This window comes from Leptinotarsa decemlineata, unplaced genomic scaffold (assembly GCF_025532065.1).
Source record: "Leptinotarsa decemlineata unplaced genomic scaffold, Ldec_3_MD MMD2_P_RNA_scaffold_8, whole genome shotgun sequence".
Lineage (NCBI taxonomy): Eukaryota > Metazoa > Arthropoda > Insecta > Coleoptera > Chrysomelidae > Leptinotarsa > Leptinotarsa decemlineata.
Genome location: NW_027412535.1, coordinates 607,795 through 628,060, shown reverse-complemented (window position 1 = coordinate 628,060; position 20,266 = coordinate 607,795). Strand labels below are relative to the sequence as shown.

Here is a 20,266-nt window from a genome sequence, read left to right as displayed (position 1 = left end):
ATAATAATGACATCTAAAATCAGTCCAAGGTCTGTAAAAGCCTCTATAAAAAACTGTAAAACCACGAAGAGTTTGGGGGATGAATACGATGACTAAACAAAGAAATCCTTGTGTAACTATTATAGAATTAGCAAAAAGATATGAAAGTGATATAGAATTACTTGGAGAGCTCCAAGATCTCAACCATAATATCGATGAAAAAGATTACCTCAGTATCAAGTATACACGTCAGTCAAAATTTTCGAAAAAATGAAAGTATATGCTGAGACTACTGGAAAAACTTATTGAAAAAATTTGCCAAAAAATATCTAAACATTGGTTGGTGATAGTGTAAAATAGTGGAAAACTTGAATATATTGTTCCTTTGGGCACAAAACAAAGGATTGCAAAAATCACTCCAGTGATGATAAGATTTGTCCAATATATTCTAAGAAAATTGAAATCTCCAGGAAACACCAATTATGAAGACGATTGATGGAAGGTAAAGAAAATTTAAATAATAAAATTATTTTTCACAGAAACTGGGATTCAAATATTATGTGTGATTGATGACCTGTTTATTTTATGATAATTCATAATCACTTTAATGAAATGAATAAAAACACTTTTGTCTAATTAGAGTTTTATACTTGATAATGGGGTCAAAACCTAAACCGGTTGTATAAATAAAATCTACCAGTGGTAATTAAACAAAAGTGTTTTTATTCATTTCATTAAAGTGATTCAAATATTCATAGTCCATATGGTTTGAATATTTTGCATTTATGTATTCGTAGGTAGTATGAACAAAAATTTTGATGATTTTTTAATATTTTTAGAAAAACATCGTGACACATCGTGTAATTGTATATACTAAACACACTCTGTATTCTAATATCAGGTCATTTGAAATAAATAACTTCAAATTCATTAGAATACTTTTTGAAAAATTTGATGTCGATTTTGTAATAACTGCCATTTATAGACCACCATCAAGTGACTTGAAGTCCTTTTTGATTTCTCTTGATCATGTTCTTAATAATTGAAAACAAACAGTTGAACTTTTTACAGGAGAAATCAATATATATATATATATATATATATATATATATATATATATATATATATATATATATATATTGAATATTGAAGATTAATTTTCAGCTTCATATCTTGATATTTTGCAGTCCTATTGTTTCACAAAGTATATTGATACATCGACAAGAGTGGGTAATGATTCAGAAAGTTACTTAGATCATATTTTTATTAAACTTAATAAAAAATATACCGATGAGTTAATGGAATTTAATGTATATGAATCCTACATCACTGACCACTTTCCTGTAACTTGTTGCTTACATTTAGATACAGTTAAAAATTCGGACGACAATAAAATGAAAACTAAAGAAATTGATCAAAAAATTGAATGATTTAGCCGTTACTACGTGGTAGGAAATCATAATGAAAAAAAGAGAATTGAAACTTTCTATGTTTTTCACCACATTTATTTGTAACTAACGTTACTACAGTTTCGTCCTATAAGGACATTTTCAAACTTATACATTAAACTAACAATGGTTCATTACATTAGCCTTTATACAGCACCCCTGTAGATAATAATTACACAGATAGGTCATAATAATGGTTTCAACGCAGATACTATCCAGAAGTTAATCAGAAAACAAAGCCGGAAATTCACTTACAGATTAATGTACCCTCAGGTCAAACAACCAGAAATCAAGAAATGGGTAACTCTAACATATTTTGGAAAAGAACAGAGATAATTGCGGTTTTCTTCAGAAAAAACAATGTGGAAGTGGCATTCAGGCCACATGCCAGGCTATCTGATTTCCTTTTCAATGCCAAAGATAAGGTAGACAAGTTGGAGAAATTATAAGCTTAAGTGTCCGGAATGTAATAGTGTTTATGTGGGGCAATGTGGTCGAAATTTCCAAAAACGGTATGCTGAACATGAAAGGTCCTTCAGACTAGGAAAAAATAATTTGACATTCTCAAACCATTCCTTGGCATGCAGCTACAAGTTGCCGAATCTAAACGATACAGAAATTTTGCACTATGCAAGGAAGGGTTACATCCTTGCAAATTCACAAGCATGAACATTGCGGGTGCAACCTGTTAAATGATCAAATCGATTTAGTTTACTGACCGGTTTTCAAATTAGCACATCCGCATTGTAAATTGTAAATTCAGGTACTCAATCAAGCCAAGTACCTCTATTATTACCTACAGGGGTAATATATAGAGGCTAAAGTAATTAACCATTGTTAGTCCTTATAGGACTTTCAAACGTGTTATGAATAACATGTTAAAAGGTAAGACCTCGTTAGTCCTTAGCTCGCACAAGTTTCTCAACTACTGAGAGTTGTCGTTCGTATGGGGGCGACAGCTGATTAACGGAAAAAACAGATTTTAAACAGAACAGATTTTTTAAATAGCTGCAATAACGTTACTTACAAATAAAAGTGGTAAAAAACATAGAAAGTTTCAATTCTCTTTATTTCACTAAAAAAATTTATTTTGAAAAACTGATTTGCCTGTTAGAAAATAAGTACTGGGAGAAAGTCGTCAATGAAAATGATCCTGAAGTATCTTACAATAATTTTTCTAATATTTTTGAAGAATATTTGGAACAGTCCTGCCAAAATTTGTTAATAAAAAAAAATAGGAAAATCAATCCTTGGATTACCAATAGTTTGAATCAGTAGAGAGTTGTCCTGAAAATCTAGAGAAGAAAATTGGATTGGATAATTTAGGAAACACTTGTTACATACATAAATAGCATTTTACAAGTGTTGTTCATGACGAAGAATTTCAAGAACGAGGTTTTAATAGTGAACGAGAACGGGAATGTTTCCTACTTATTCATCAAACTCAAACACCTTTTCATGCAGCTGCAGTTTCGTAAGAATGTATCATCTTTCCCTCCAACCGATTTACTGGAGTCTTTGAAGTCCACTAGATACTCGTTAGGACAACAAGAGGATTGTACCGAATTCTTGGGGTTCTTATTGAATACGCTTCTTGAGCAAAACAATAGCAAAATCAATGCTCCTGACCACTCTGGATTAAATGATTCCGTACAGTCCATCTCGTCTTGTGTTTGTAAATCTTTTGCTGGAAAAATCCTCAATTGTTTACTTTGTAGTAAATGTTCAAGAGGTAGCGAAAACTTATGTGAATTTCTGGAACTTCATCTAGCTTTTCCTAATATGACTAATAACCTGTCCGTGCAAAGCTTATTGTTAAATCATCTGAAAATGGAATTTTCAACAGGTGATGATCGACTGTATTGCCAAACATGCGCCAAACTAACTGACTGTTTTAAGGAAACAAGTATATCTGAGGCACTAGTCAATCTAATAATAACACTGATGATCTTCAAACAAGACTCAACCTCTGACGGAAGCAAGAAACTCTTTGGAAGGTTCGAAATAGATGAACATTTTAATCTAGCAGACCACTATTATAATATTCATGCAGTCATTGTTCACTGTGGTTCTGGCGTTGAATTTGGTCATTATTACGCCTTGGTCAAAGACGAAACGGGCTGGTTTAAGTTTGACGATAGTCGTGTGATGCTGCAGGTTTTTCCGGGTTTTCCTGCAGTTGAAAAAGCAAATGCACCACTGGAATCAATGAAGTCGCCCCGAAGCGCCAATTCATTTTTATTGTTGTTTTTATTTTTATCGTTGTTTTGATAGTTTGATTATTTCGATTATTCAAAGAGATACATTGAAAAAGATTTAAAAAACATGAAAATGATGAAAAACTGTTGAATAGCTTCAGATTTTATCGTAATTACTTGAATAAACTAATAAAAAAGGCAAAAGAACAGTATTATAAGAATGAACTGAAAGAGATCGAGGGAGATATAAAAAAGCTATGGAGAGTAGTCAATGAAGCAACTGAAATATATGATAATTGCCATACTCTCACAAAAGATCCTAATTATTTTTGTGATATTGGACTTGAATTATCTAATAATATTGAAAAAGTTGATAGATATTTGAATTTAGATTTCAAATCAAATAACAAAAGTTTATGTTGGTCGACTATCGCAGACACTGAAGTGATTGAAATTATAAATGATTTAAAAAATGAATCTGCTCCGGGCCCTGATGAATTAAATAGCACTTTACTTAAATCTGTTGAGTATTTCATATTTTTAATCAATATTCGACATCTGGTTTTTTCCATCAATTCTCAAAATTTGTAATGTCATACCAGTGTACAAGAATGGAGATAAAAAATCTATTGATAATTATGGAACAATATCATTGACAAGTAATATTAGTAAAGTGTTACAAAAATGTATAAAAAAAAGTGTTTGTTTGAAGGTGATTGACAATGTTTCGTGATGAATTTCACTGGTTCGGACTTCCATTGTCTACTATATAAAATGATTTGAAATCCCTGAAACAAGTAAAAAAGAATAATTAAAAAGAATAGTTGAAAATAACAATTATATTAAGCAACAATAAACCTGAAATGAAATGATAGTGAAATAACCTACAAGTAAAAATATAATAATTGAATAAATAAAAATTGAAAGAATGCAAAAAAAAGAAAATAATAAAAATAAAAAAGTGTAGAGATTCCAAGTCACGTTAGCTCACGACGTTTCGATTGTTGGTATCTACAATCGTCTTCTTGCAAACGGAAATATTTTGTCAACTAAACAATTTGGTTTTAAGGAAGGAATGTCAACAGAAGATGCAAATTTTAGTGTAACTCAAAATATATATAATAGTCTGAATATTAAGAAAAAAGTGATTGGAATATTTTTAGATATGAAGAAACTCACTCACTCTAAACTCCCGGATCTGCCCTTTATTGATTTACACTAATGATTTACACTAATGATTTACTAAATACATATCTTGATGGTGATCTATATTCATAAGTAGATGACACTGTTTATGTAGTGGATGGAGATAACTGGGATGAGACCATATCGAAGGCTGAAGTTGACATGTCAATTATGAAACATAACTTGAGTTGAGTTCTTCTCTTCTGTCGAGGACATCAAGCAGACTAGCCACCAGGAACGACCACAGAAGGAGAGAAAGTACCCCACATTGAGGATAGCCCCTGATGACGCTGAACCTAAGGGCATCGTCTTGAAGAGTCATAATTGTAGTTGTGTTCAACAACATGGTATATATCCAACCAGTTATGGTCGATTCTATGCCTTTTCCAGCCAGGGATGATCCTATAGATTCAGGTTGTGCATTGTCAAATGCTCCTTCGGTATTGAGAAATACAGCAACCACAATCTCCTTGTTAAGGGATTGGAAAATTTTCTTTACGAGGTTGTTTAATGCTAAATCTGTCGATTTGCCGGTTTGATATGCATACTGGTGGTTACTCAAGGGGGCTGCATATAAATCCACCTTCCTAATGTGTACGTCCTTTCAGGAAAGATGTAAGGCTGATTAGTCGTACCGATTGACGGAGTGGATCTTTCCGACCCACTTTAGGTATACATACCACTTTTGCTGACAACTAACTGGGTGGTATATAGTTCCACGCCAAACTAGCTCTATACAATTTTATGAGAATGGGCAAAATTATTTCCAGTCCGTTTTGAAGAAGAGCTGAAATATACCATCCTCTCCAGGAGATTTGAAGGGCTGAAACGACTTGATAGCCCATTCAACTGCTGGTGCTGTGAATAACCTTTTTGACGACCTCCCAATCGTTCATTTTTGGGCGTTGAGCGCCTTGAAAGAGGGTAGGTTTGTTGTTATCAAGAGTTAAACTTCCAGGAAAGTGTTTTTCTCTCAAAAGTCGTAAATATTCCATCGCGTCAATTCAGTGACCCAATTTCAGCAGTCACCTCTCTAAAGAGAAACTTGTGAATTCTTGTGCTTCGAGGTGAATCACAGAACTTCCCCCAACATTTCCCATTTCCCCCATTTCCTTGTTGAATGTTAGAATACTTTTATAAAGGTTTCAGTTACCTAACTGTTTATCTCGATTGAATAATCGTCGAATTTCTTTTCTTTGTCTTTCAGGGCTTTTTTGTCACCAATGAGTTATGGTTATCTCTTTTGATTTTGAGTGGACAGTTCTCGTGGTAGGATGAAATCACTGCTTCGCAAAATTACTCCGCTACTATAACCGTACCATCACAACTGTGAATAGTAATGGATCCGTCCTCAGAGTGCGATTGGAGGAAGTTTTTACAACCACTCCAATCAGTAGATTGGATATCACGATATTTCACTACTGTTCTTAGACCTGTTTTCAAATAATATATCTAGGGTTTGAACAAGAAGTTCCAGTAGATACAGTCCAATGGTGTATCTTGTTGCTCAGAGAATATGAGCTGATAGTCAAGTCAATACCTCTTCCCCATTACTAGTTACAAAAGTTGTTTCCCCTAGTATATGTATACTAGGGGAAACAACTTTTGTTGTTGCACTCTGAGGACGGATCCATTACTATTCACAGTTGTGATGGTACGGTTACAGTAGCGGAGTAATTTTGCGAAGCAGTGATTTCATCCTACCACGAGAACTGTCCACTCAAAATCAAAAGAGATAACCATAACTCATTGGTGACAAAAAAGCCTTGAAAGACAAAGAAAAGAAATTCGACGATTATTCAATCGAGATAAACAGTTAGGTAACTGAAACCTTTATAAAAGTATTCTAACATTCAACAAGGAAATGGGGGAAATGGGAAATGTTGGGGGAAGTTCTGTGATTCACCTCGAAGCACAAGAATTCACAAGTCTCTCTTTAGAGAGGTGACTGCTGAAATTGGGTCACTGAATTGACGCGATGGAATATTTACGACTTTTGAGAGAAAAACACTTTCCTGGAAGTTTAACTCTTGATAACAACAAACCTACCCTCTTTCAAGGCGCTCAACGCCCAAAAATGAACGATTGGGAGGTCGTCAAAAAGGTTATTCACAGCACCAGCAGTTGAATGGGCTATCAAGTCGTTTCAGCCCTTCAAATCTCCTGGAGAGGATGGTATATTTCAGCTCTTCTTCAAAACGGACTGGAAATAATTTTGCCCATTCTCATAAAATTGTATAGAGCTAGTTTGGCGTGGAACTATATACCACCCAGTTAGTTGTCAGCAAAAGTGGTATGTATACCTAAAGTGGGTCGGAAAGATCCACTCCGTCAATCGGTACGACTAATCAGCCTTACATCTTTCCTGAAAGGACGTACACATTAGGAAGGTGGATTTATATGCAGCCCCCTTGAGTAACCACCAGTATGCATATCAAACCGGCAAATCGACAGATTTAGCATTAAACAACCTCGTAAAGAAAATTTTCCAATCCCTTAACAAGGAGATTGTGGTTGCTGTATTTCTCAATACCGAAGGAGCATTTGACAATGCACAACCTGAATCTATAGGATCATCCCTGGCTGGAAAAGGCATAGAATCGACCATAACTGGTTGGATATATACCATGTTGTTAAACACAACTACAATTATGACTCTTCAAGACGATGCCCTTAGGTTCAGCGTCATCAGGGGCTATCCTCAATGTGGGGTACTTTCTCTCCTTCTGTGGTCGTTCCTGGTGGCTAGTCTGCTTGATGTCCTCGACAGAAGAGAAGAAGATCTGTAAGTGTATGGAGATGACCTTGTCATCTTGGCAAGGTCCACGCCGGAAAGGGTAGCTTGTTATATCCTCCAAAGTACGATGGACGTTGTTCACATTTGATGCCAGAGGGAGCAGATGTCTGACAACCCCAGCAAACTGATAATCCCCTTCACCAGGGAGAGAAAATTGGACGATTGAACGCCACTTTTCCCCATGATCATTCGATTTGGAATGGAGGTGAAAAATCTTGACATTGCCCTTGATAAAAAACTCACCGAGAACGCTCACTTAGAAAAAGTTTATCTGGCCATCTGTGGTGCCATCAGTACCACACCGTCAGCGGTCATGGAGATCCTTCTAGATCTACCTCCTCTTCACATTTTTCTGGAGGCAGAGGCTAGATGAACTGTATATGGACTTCTGAACATGGCCAATTGCACAAATCGATCTAATGCAGAGCACAATAAACTGCTGGTTGACATTGGAAGTCACAGCATTTTAGGAATGACCTCCGACATTATACCTCCAACTGTCAACTACTGTTCCCGAGTAGAGAGGACTGGTTTCTCCGGGAGAAGGAAATATTAAGAGCAGATAGTTGTTGGTCCACAGAAGGATCGAAAATATCTTCAGGCACTGGCGCAGGTGTTTTCAATCGCAGACCAGGGCAGAGATATCAACTTGCCTAAGGACCTATGTGACTGTATTTCAAGCGGAAATCTATGCTATTGAATTGTGTGCGGGGAGATTGGTAGAATCCAACCTCATACTCAAGTCAATAAAAATTTTCTCGGACAGTCAAGCGGCGTTGAAAGCTCTTGGCTCCTACCTAGCAACGTCTAAAGGTCGATTCAAACACATCAGTTCCGTCATGTCACAGTTTCGGCGCCGAACGGAACAATCCGTCATAAAAAATATTCTTTAATAGAAATATGCCACCGGCGTTCACATTCATCCATTGCCCAACAGTTTCCAAGCAGACAGGTTTCGACCCGTCTACCGTCCGACCGATTTTATAATCTCCGCAACGTTATTTTTTGGTTTTGCCGGAAACATGTTGGGCGGTACAAGTGAGTGTGAGAAAATATAATGTTTTATATGATTTGTCGCATGCAAAATATATGGACATTAATGTCAAAAATGATATTTGGAAGGAAACCTTAAACAAACTGCAATACGCTGCCTCGGTGAAATAGCTCTTCTCCAGTGTGTGTCTTATTTTTTAATTTTTTTGAAATTTATGAAAACAATACGTTAAAGCAATTTTTCGACATCCTAAAATATTGATGAAATTTTACATCATCATGAAGCAGTTCTTTATACAGTGTCGCGTATTCTCCTTCGATACCTATTTTTTTCCATGCGTCATGAATCCATTTCCGTCTTTTTACTTGATTTGCTTACGCTTCTTCTTCTTCGTCCAAATATATAGCAATTGCTAATTCTTCATCCGAGAAACTTGCCATCTTTTCAACAGATTGGTCGCTGAAGAATGATGCATTTCGGGTGTGTACGAACAGACGAAACGAATAGTTCTATGACAGGACGTTACCCGTTCGGTGCCAGAACTGTGACAGAACTGATGTGTTTGAATCGACCTTAAATTGGTAGCAAATTGACAAACACGACTCTCCCCAATAGGAATATTCAACAAATTATTCCTGGCCGTACTGGCCTAGAAGGCAATGAGGGTGCAGCAAGCAGCTTCATCGGACCAGAACCCGTCATTGGCATCCCTTTAGGCTTTGCCAAACAAACACTGAACACTGTCGTCTGAATCATCATGTGCAGAGATTCCGACTGTCGGAAGACAATGCCTGCCCCGCTGCGGACCGAATCAGATTTTCATAGTTTGGCAGAGCCGCATTCTTACCGCCTGATCTGAAAGATCACTCATCATATAAACCAATCGATTTCGTTAGGAAACTGGGTTTATTTGGTCGAGTGTAAATAGGTGTGAGCCACAATAAACCGTTGCGAGTTGTGGTGGAGATAAATAGACCCACTCACTTTTGACCTAACCTAACCTAAATATGGATAATTTGGATCAGAAGAAAGCAACAGAAGTGTGTTGTGCCAATGTAATTGCCAGTGCCCACGTAAAAGATATTGAAGATTTATGCGGCGAAAGTAAAATGCTGTAACTAGGAAGAATCTAGGATCACAAAGCAGCAATGATCATATACACAATTAAATAGTCCAAAAACAGAAAATTTTCTCATAGTTGTGGTTTCATTCATGGTTCACGCCAATGAGCTGCTTAAGGTAAAAAATGTGCAAGATGTTTCAAATTTTGACATTTTAGTAAAATGTGCAGAACATCAATATAAGCATACAAAAATCCAAGAAAGAACAGATGATTGTGATCAAGGCGGTGACCAATCAGATTATGAGCTGTTACTGTCAAATTGAAATAAAAAACTGCAAGGAATGGACATTATCATTCAAATTTGGAAAAAACTAATAAAATTCAAAATTGATAGGGATTCACAGGTAAATATTTTACCTAAGGTTGTATTCAGTGTAGTAAAATCTGTAAATAAAAATATTAAACTGCAAAAAAGTAATATAACCCTTGAAGCTTATAGAGGTTTTAAAATTGTACCCTTAGGGTGTGTAAAATAGATTCCTCCTTTTAAAAACAATAAATTCAATACAGATTTTGTTGTAGTTCAGTGAAATTCAACACCAATTCTGGGCCTTACATGATTCCTAGGTTTACATTTGGTATTTAAGCTTAAACAAGGAAAACTTCATTAAAGTGAACCAGGATGTTTACAGGATTGAGCAAATTCAGTAAAAAAAATGCTCTAAAGTTGAAAAGTAATGCACAACCTGTTGCAGGGCCACCCCATAGAATTCCTTTATCAATGAAAGCTCAGGTAAATAGCTCAGAAAAAAGAGGAATAATTTCTAAATATGATGATCCTACTGAGTGGCTGAGTAACTTGGTAATCATAGAAAAAATGAAAAAAGTTCAAAGCTATGTTTAGATCCAAAGGAAATAAATGAAGCTCTGAAGCGTAACTTTTATATAATTCCAACAGTAGATTAAATTCGTTCTAAGCTTCAAGGATAAACATGTTTTACTATTTTAGATTTTAAAGAGGGTTTACCAAGTTGAATTGGGTGAATGGTCTAGCAAGTCGTGTGCATTGGGTGCTTGGTTCACTATTTTGACTTTATAAATCTAACATTCTTCTTTCTTTTGGTCTTAACTATGAACAGAATTTTTCCAAAAATCCAATAATGAGAATTTTGGAAATATACAAAGTTGTCTAGTACATTTTGACGATTTCCCACCTGTGACAAAGAAGAAACTTTGCAGATCAGACGTATTATCACCGAGGTTCTATGGATTACCGGAAATTCACCGGAAATCCACTGAGACCGATAATCGCGTGGGAAGTACGCGCGAACCCGCCATTAAAGAAAGTGCACGAAAAATCAACACTACAAATTACATGGCAGAAATGAGAGCTTCATTTTCAGTTGATACATCAAGAAGGGTACTTCGGCCACACCACTGAAGATGACTGCCACAATCGCAGTTGAAACGTCTGGAGACTGTAACCAAAGAAGACCACGGCAAAACCCGAAAACAAACCAAAACATTGACGCCAGCAGTGAAAGTTTACATTCCTATATTTATCAACTTAATCATAATTTCCGACAAATCACTGTTTGGTATTGGGCCCAACAACAACATGCAATGGTTTGGCGTCAATGTCTGGGCTGGTATCGTTGAAAACAAAATAATTGGACCAATATTGTGTCAATGTCAGTTAACAGGGATTAGGTTTTCTCCAAAATTAAATCGAGGATCATCTTAATAATCTACCTTTAGCAGTTTTACGGCAAATTTATATCCAACAATACCAGTGATGTTCTTGATTACTCGATAAAGCATTTGAATAATCAAGTTATTGCAACCAATAGTACAGTACGGTGGCCTGCCCGCTCACGGGATCTCACTGTGCTAGATATCTTCATTTGGGGATATGTTAAAAAAAGGGTCAACTATGCAACAGTCCCAGCCACTCTCGAAATCTTAGAAGGATTCTACTGGCATTAAGAAGTATAACGCCTCAAATGTAACGAAACATGTTGAGATGAACAATTGAACGAGCTGAAATGAGTCTTGAACAAGGAGTAATGCACTTTGATATATCATTATAGTGAAATTTTTGAGAAATTAGGATATTGCAAAAAATGTAAGTGCATCGCTGAACTTATCAGTTAATTTTGTTAAATTTGTTGATACATAAATTAGTAACGTTAGATTAGTCAAATAGTTCTTTTTTCGGAAAGGGCTTATAAAAATAAATAAATATATTATCGATGGCACAACTGACAAAAGTAAATAAATTATCATCGAGTATTTTCCTCAGAAATATTTAATTTATGTTCTTATTTGTAACCCAATCGCAAATAAATTGGTATTATTAGATTCGTCAAAAATCCTTTTTTCGGAAAGACCTTGTTAAAAAATGGTCGCCATTTAAAAATAATAGACACGAAAATGTAATTTTGCCAACTTGTCGTATTCATATCTAACAAACTAGTCACTAAAACTCCATGAACGTAATTTTCTGATATCACCTGAGGTCCATAGATTAATAAATTGATGGATGTATCCGTTACTACGTGATAGGAAATCATAATGAAGAAAAGATAAATTAAGCTTTCTATGTTTTTTTTACCACTTTTATGTGGTAAAGAACATAGAAAGTTTCATTTCTCTTTTCTTTGTCCTTAGATTAGTTTACTTATGATCATAGCCACCTAGATGCAATTTCAAAAGTGACCCTGAAAAAATTAAACATGCGTAAAAACTTTCGAAAATGTCACAAATGTTCACATTCAGAATTGTCTCAGAAATCCAAAAATGTTACAATATAGGGGTATTCCATTTAAAAATTTAGAACTGGAGCCATTTCCGGTGAAACGGGAAGTGACCGGAAAGTGAAAAATATGTGAAAACTCTCCTCTTCACATTCCATTCACCTATACCAATTCTCATTTTGGTACACCTAGATTCGTTGACACCCGCTATAGTACAGAAAGAAAATGGCGGATGCTCAAGAGGCCGTGGAAGCACGTGACTAAATTATTATCTGTCAACGATATTTTCATCTCTTTTCTTGCTTTACTCTCTCTAGCCAAATTATTCAAAGACGTATGTCTCTGCTGTCGGGTAGCGGAAGTAAGCACTCGAAATAAGTGCGACGAAATTAAGTACATCATTTCTTACTGAATGCCCACATTCGTTTTTCAGTGGCGGGGCCAAAGATCGCAATGACAGTGTGCATTAAAAATTAAAAATACGAAAATGATGTGCAAATTTTCAATCTTATTTTAGGTTTAGGTAAAATTTCTATTTTTTATCAGAATAGGTTTGTGAAATTAGTATATTTGATGCATTTTATGCTTGGCCATACTTCAAGAATAGCTATTTAAGTAAAGAATTACGAAAAGTTTAATTTTGTGTAACGAGCGCTAATTACAAAAAATGAAATCCTATCGTGTTACATACAATATTTTTTCTAATTTCATTAAAACATTGTTTTCATTTTCAATGATAAAGTATCGAATCTACAAATATTTTCACTAATCAATGATGCTATTCATCACATAGCTTGTCACTTTGGCGTCTTCTATACATTCATTTTGCTCCATTTACTTTGAGTGATTTCATAGAGGCAGAAGAGATAGAGTAATGACTGATCAGAGTTCTGAATGGAAATTTGTTCTTGTGTTGTGTGATTTCCGAGTTGAAAAATATGATAAAATCACTAAACCGAGACAAGAATTAACGAATGATATAAAAATATATTTATAGTGAAAATGAACTGTGATTAATACTCAAAGAGAGTTTCATTGAAAACAATTGAAAATAACGTAGAATGAGCGAGAAGTAAAATAAATCACATTTCTATGAAACATATATTTTATTGAATTTTAATAGTTCGGATTTCCATTGTCTGATATTATATAAAATGATTTGAAATCCCTGAAAGAACTAAAAAAGAGGACTTAAAAAATTAAAGAACAATAATAAAAATGAATAACTGAAAAAACAATTATATTAAGCAAAAAACCTGAAATGAAATAATAGTGAAATAAAATACAAGTAAAAAGGGAACAAATTAAACAAAAATATAAAAATAAAATTAAAAAGTTGAGAGATTCCAAGCCAAGTTACTTCAAGACGTTTCGATTGTTAGTATCAACAATCGTGAGGACTGATCGGTCCATAAGAAGGTGCTACGAGATGTTTTTGAACAAGATACTTAAATTTACAATAGGGTTGCCGAAAATCAAAAACACCACTAACATGCCCGACTAGGTCAGTAGTTTGCACAAAGTCGTGGGTGCAACTAATTAAAAGAAAAACAATGATTTTTAACTATATGGGGAAGCGCCACCAATTTTTGTTGGCCAGTTAAAAACCGGAAAACTGCCCAGTTATTGGGGAAGCCCACTATTGAAATATTTAACTTCTCATAAAAGTAATAATTCTATTTGCAATGACTAAGGAAGTTTATTACAATAATAAAAAAAAGAAATACAGTGACCCCTCTGTTTGCCGATTCCTCACTTCAATTGCTAGATTACCACTATCATAATACATTCGCTAATATGTGCTAATATGTGACGTCACGTAAAAGCTTACACCACTCCTCTCAATGAGGTAACTTGTACATTTTACTATAGGAAATAAATAAACACCGGGTTCTTTATTCAAATAACTTAGTCTAAACTTAGCTGCTTTTCGGGTGCTCCTTTTTCGTAAGCTGCCAGGGAATGAATACTGATCCGGCAGTATCGGTGGATACGGATGTAGTAGGAATCTGTTAATATTCCCAGTGGTAATTATTAGTAAAGGTAACGATCAGGAAACTTCTTCAAGAGACTGATCTGGCAATCGATTTCAATTTCCCAAATTCAAGCTGATGCAAATACGCCTTTCTTAGGAATATTCTAACACCCTCCTAATAATCGAGGGTGTTTCCAACACAAAACAGACAAAGATCGTCCTCTGAGAATTGAGAGAAAATACTGACTATTTGCCCTTTTTATAAAAATCCTGCTTTTGCAGCGGTGGTTTCCAATACTGTCCCAAAATACTCCAAACTTCACAATATCAAAAAGGAACCACAGTTGGCTGAAAATTCGAAAATCCCTTCTAGGTAGTTAACGAGCGAAATAATCTTATGATACCAGAAATAAAGATTTACTGCAAGTTCCTCTTCATCGATTGAAGAAAACACAGCAAGGATGCGATTATTGGGGCGCAAAATTATATAATAAAATTCCAGACTTTGCAAAAAAGAAACACTCGAATGAATTCTCCATCTGGCTGAAAAATGTCCTAATAGAAAAATGTTTCTATTCAATAGAAGATTTTATAATGTAATGTTTCATTTACAATGAATAAATTGATTGATTGATTGATTGATTGAATTCAACCAGGCAATCAGTTCATTCAGCAATTCACGATCGAAAAATATCTTTTCGCCAAAATTTCCGTCCTTATCCTTATGTCCTTGGGTGTGAGAAAAAAAGGAACACAACCTATTTACCGACCTAGTCGGTGTCATAGGCGGGTTAGAAAGGTTTTAAATATACATAAATTCGCATGTGGAAATGAATAAACTAAACGATTATTAAAAGTATAAATAAATTGTTTAATTTATAACAAAGCAAAATTGTATCGTAACAAAGGACGTTCCGCTCAGACCGATCATCAGCTCCAGAGACTCGGCTACACAAAACTTGTTTGAATTTTTACTCCCCATAATACAACCATTACAAGGAAAAACATCGTCTTTTGTGAAGAATTCAAGGCATTTTGTCGTACTACTACGGGCAATTGATGTCACACATGAAGATCAACTGATCAGTTTCGGCGTGGAAAGCCTTTATGGCAACGTTCTGGTAGAAGAAGCACTCCAAATCATACAGAGGAAGCTATCTGAAGACGGGGACCTGAAAGACAGAACGAATTTACCTATAGAAGTAATTATGGAATTGCTAGGATGCTGTATACGAAACTGTTATTTCCAACTTAAGGACGAATTCTTTACACAAGATGAGGGACTGCCAATGGGATCGCCACTTTCATCAGTCATAGCCAACATATATATGGAGTGGTTTGAAACTCTGGCCATTGAAGAAGCCCACAAGAAACCTTGTGTCTGGTTGAGATACGTTGATGACACCTTCATAATATGGAACCATGGGAATACTGAACTAGACGCGTTCCTGAAACACAACAACAGTGTAAGACCTTATTCCATCACTTTCACAATGGATAAGGACGCCCACAACGAATTGCCATTCTTAGACGTATTGGTGAAGAGGACCGACACTAAGTGGGAAACATCTGTATACTGAAAACTCACTCACACGGGACAGTATCTGAACCACGAATCCAACCACCATCAATTGACTTAAAAGAGGAGTCATCAAAACTCTATTAGATCGTGCTTTCTGACTTTGTAATACGAATGAATGTCTCGAGAAGGAACTAGACATGATCAAAAATGATCTTCAACAAAATGGCTACTCAAAAGCGATGGTGGAACTGACTTTGGCTAAAAGACAGCAGGAGCCCCGAAAGGAAGAGAAGCCGCCACAAGTAGTGCTTGCACTTCCCTACATCAGAGGATTATCGAAAAAGATACGAAGAATTGGATCCAAATACAACATCAGAACCTGCTTCAGCACAGTGAGGGGAAACCAGCAAATCAGGAATGGCAGAGCATGTTTGGACCCATCAACATAACATCGAATGGTCCCAAGCTGAGATCATACACAAAGAGGAACATTGGTTTATGATAAAATTCAAAGAAGCTGCATACATGTTATTCAACAATGTATTCAGTCAAGCTAGTGTAGAGATACACAACATATGGAAACCCATAATCAAGCAAAAAATGGCCAACTCCCGCCAAACGGTCATCTCCCACTAAACCAGTGAAGCCGAAAAAGGAAAGCAGAGATAAGTGAAAGTACTCAAATAATAAATAGTCAGATCAAGGAGGAATCAGTCCAGTCGTCACCCGAAGACGATTGTGGATACTAACAATCGAAACCTCGTGAAGTAACTTGGTTTGGAATCTCTAAGCTTTTCAATTTTATTTTTATATTTTTGTTCAATTTGTTTCTTTTTCACTTGCATTTTATTTCACTATTATTTCATTTGTTTTTTTTTTGCTTAATACGATTGTTTTTTCAGCTATTCATTTTTATTCTTGTTCTTCAATTTTTTAATTCTTCTTTTTTAGTTCTTTCAGGGACTTCAAATCATGTTACATAATATAAGACAATGGAAGTCCGAACTAATGAAATTCATCATGAAACATTGTCAATCACCTTCAAACAAACATATATTTTATTTTTAAAAAATACAATAGACTATAACACTAAAAAAATGAAATGAAACTGAGAGAATCTTTAAAGATGGAACACTATTATTTTGGAAAACTTATTCATTATCAATTTCAATAGAAATAAAATAGCAGATGGAAAAAGTGATGATGATCGACTTTATTCATGTGAAGTTGACGAATGGAAAATAAAAATGTGGTACTAACTTTCTGAACAAAAGAGTGGAGTTCAACTTATACGAAGAATAAATTATAATAACATATATTTGTGAAGATATAGAAATGACCGAATTGATTAAACGAGATTGGATGGTGTAAAAGTTGAAACTTGAAGAGACCAATTATTATTTGTACTCGATGGGCGTTTCGCTAACAGCGATGTTGCCAAACCCTTCTCTGCTCTAATATGGGTTCATTTTTTATTAGATGGCAGCACTTGACGGGTGAAAATTCATTGAATAAGGAAAACACGTTTTATAGATTAGTCAAACATTATTTCATATTTTATTTTATGAAGAAGTTGACTATATTTAATCGTACAATGTCGCTATCTTAAAAACTTTGAAATTCGTCAAAGTAATAAAAAGTTGAAAACATGTTTGGAAAAATAAATGGAAAACAATGAGTTAGCAACATTCTTCGTTACACTATCGATAAGTTTCCCCTATACATATTTTTTATGTAACATCTCATTTCTTCACAAAGATTTTTCGCGATTTTCAATATGAAGCTGCCACTCCATAGGGCTCTTAAGAAATAACAGCCATATAGAACATTTTCTGGTCATCATGATATAAGTACAGATTTTGATCTTCCAACAGATTATAGGTGTGTCCCTAAGGTCACACCTATGATTTAAATTTTTAGGTTATAATACTGGTAATTCAATTATCCCTAACAATTATTTCGAAGAGGAAGGTATCATATGAATGGTTTTTAAACCTCTGTAAAACCACAGAGATGTCAAAAACAGATATGTCAGATTTAATAGATCAATGTATTTGTGTTAAGATGAATGAAAAACAGTTAATCAATTAAAATCTTATGTCCTCATCTAATGAGTATGATACATTATTAATGTAATATTTCAATATTTAACAACTTTTTACCTTATATATCTTTGTAATATCTTCTGCTATTGTTCTTGTCCAGTTGGAATCTGTACTCTCTACAATCAACTCACTCAAAGTGGTCCCCAAGGAAAACGGATTCTTCTGGTTGGTAACTCTATCCTCATATCTCACATGAATATTTTTTATGTTCAATTGTATGTTTTTTATTATCGTAGCTACTAATTTTTGAGTAAACTCTTGAGTCCATCCCAATTTACTTGAGGGTTTCCCTAAAAAAGCAAAATGTTATTTGATCAATAATACAATGTATTTCATTGAAAATCAATATTTGAAATAATCATTTGATTGAATATTTTTTGAAATTTTTAGTCAAAGAGGGAGCAGTTCTCTCGCATTATATTCACAAGTACCCAACAAGGATTGGTTAAAAACCTTCAAATCATATATATTTTAAATGAACTAAAAGAACAATTCGTCAGGCCAGTCTCGACTTACCTACACTATAGGTTAATAGACTGGCACTTATCAGAAAACAAATTTTCCCCTGGCTAATACCACAAAGGGCGTTGGATTACATCCAACAGATGTCAGTGCAGAGGTATCTTTACAGAAGTGTTTCCTTCATATGCTGTTGGCGATACAACCGTTGGAATCGATTTTCAATTAAAGGAAAGGGCATACTTGCAGACCGGTTTCGCGCTATTGGGCCTCTCATTACATAGTTTGTCCGACTGTGTTTAAGACTGTTAGAACTAAATCCAACTCTTCACTGAATAATCAATACTGAATTTTGACACTGAATTGTTTATTGTTTGTGATCCGACCTAAATATAATAATCTGGATGACGTTATTTCTCATTGAACAAATGTCACAAGTGAGTGGCATATGAACACAATTTTCAGAAAATTAGCAAATAAACAAGGCTATGAATCTTAATGGACATCTGTTGCCGACTTGGTATTCATTCATTCTGAATTGTATTCTGATTTTTAAGCATTCAATACTATTTAATTGACTCTCCAAACAAGTAAGTACATACCTTTATCAGCTTCCGTTTTTTTTGCTTCCTCAATTCGCTGTATCTCTTTCATTTTAAACTCCAATTTCCTTTTCTCCTCTTTTACTTCATCATATTGTACTTGTTGGTTTGGTTGCAGCAATAAATATATTCCTTCCAAGCATACTACTGAAGGCGACGTATAAACAGTTTTCCATGGTATTTTCAATACAAGTTTCTCTAAGGGAAAAAAAACTAAGTTAATACATTGATATGCAATAAATCGATTTTTTTCATCAGGAAATATAGTAGAATTTTCCCGGGAGAGAAATTTAATAATTATGAATATCATAAGTATCCATAAATTATTCTAAAAAAATCTTATATGGCCACTCGCTGACTCTAAATTACTACTTGTAATATTTTTAAAAGCCCACACTATGAAGCAAACCCTATCCAAAACCTATAGATAAATGATTAAAAGGCAGACTGGTATCATAAGACTATTATAACATTCAAATGATCTGATCTGCCCTATACTAATTTAAACTCAAAACCAGTCTATAAAAGATTGTCCACTCAAGTTAAATTATTTACAATTATTACTTACTTCGGAAATGAAATAAGTAGAGACTTTATATGTAGTTCTTATAGCGTAAAATTTATAGAAATAATCATTTCTAATTTTATTTGGAATAAATGTTTTCTTATGAAAACCAAAAACTGAATCAAGACCAGAGAGTTGACAGAACTGAAGGAAGTATTCTATCTGTTAAAATATGTTTTCCGATAAACTCCTTTACGAACGACAATCTCCTTTGTGCTTTGTTCACTCTCTCAATCGACCGATGTGTGAGTTGGTGGTTCCAGCTGCACGCTGACTATTAATTAATAAATAGGAAGTTTATACTTGTTAAGTATAAACGATTACCAGTCCGTCATCAATTAAAGAAACAACAATTGCTACTCACGATAAGATTCTATTTCTAGTGAATTTGCTCTCTAGTGCTCTTTTGCCCCTTCTAGCAACGACTACAGTTGATGACACTGATATTGACGCTCAACGAAAAATACTTTCGGACTTTCGTATTTTGATATAAAAGCTACATATTTAGAACGTTTCAATGAAAACTCAGTTTGTGTGAGTGGAAATTCACATGTTACGCAAAGTCATGTGAAACTTCCAAAAATAGATTTGTTCAAATGTGATCGTTCTCCACTTGGA

At 34.7% G+C, this 20,266-nt stretch overlaps 2 protein-coding genes across 2 annotated transcripts in view; one reads left to right on the top strand and one right to left on the bottom strand.

The window, feature by feature from the left end:
- The window catches only part of LOC141480414 (uncharacterized), a 388,666-nt gene that overhangs the window by 249,783 nt on the left and 118,617 nt on the right, over window positions 1–20,266 (top strand). The gene's annotated exons all lie outside the window — the stretch shown is intronic.
- The window catches only part of LOC111511015 (intermembrane lipid transfer protein Vps13), a 1,108,316-nt gene that overhangs the window by 1,067,937 nt on the left and 20,113 nt on the right, over window positions 1–20,266 (bottom strand). Inside the window, 2 exon segments of the mRNA XM_074170346.1 lie at window positions 18,080–18,312; window positions 19,084–19,281. Of these exon segments, the coding sequence (XP_074026447.1) occupies window positions 18,080–18,312; window positions 19,084–19,281 (431 nt within the window).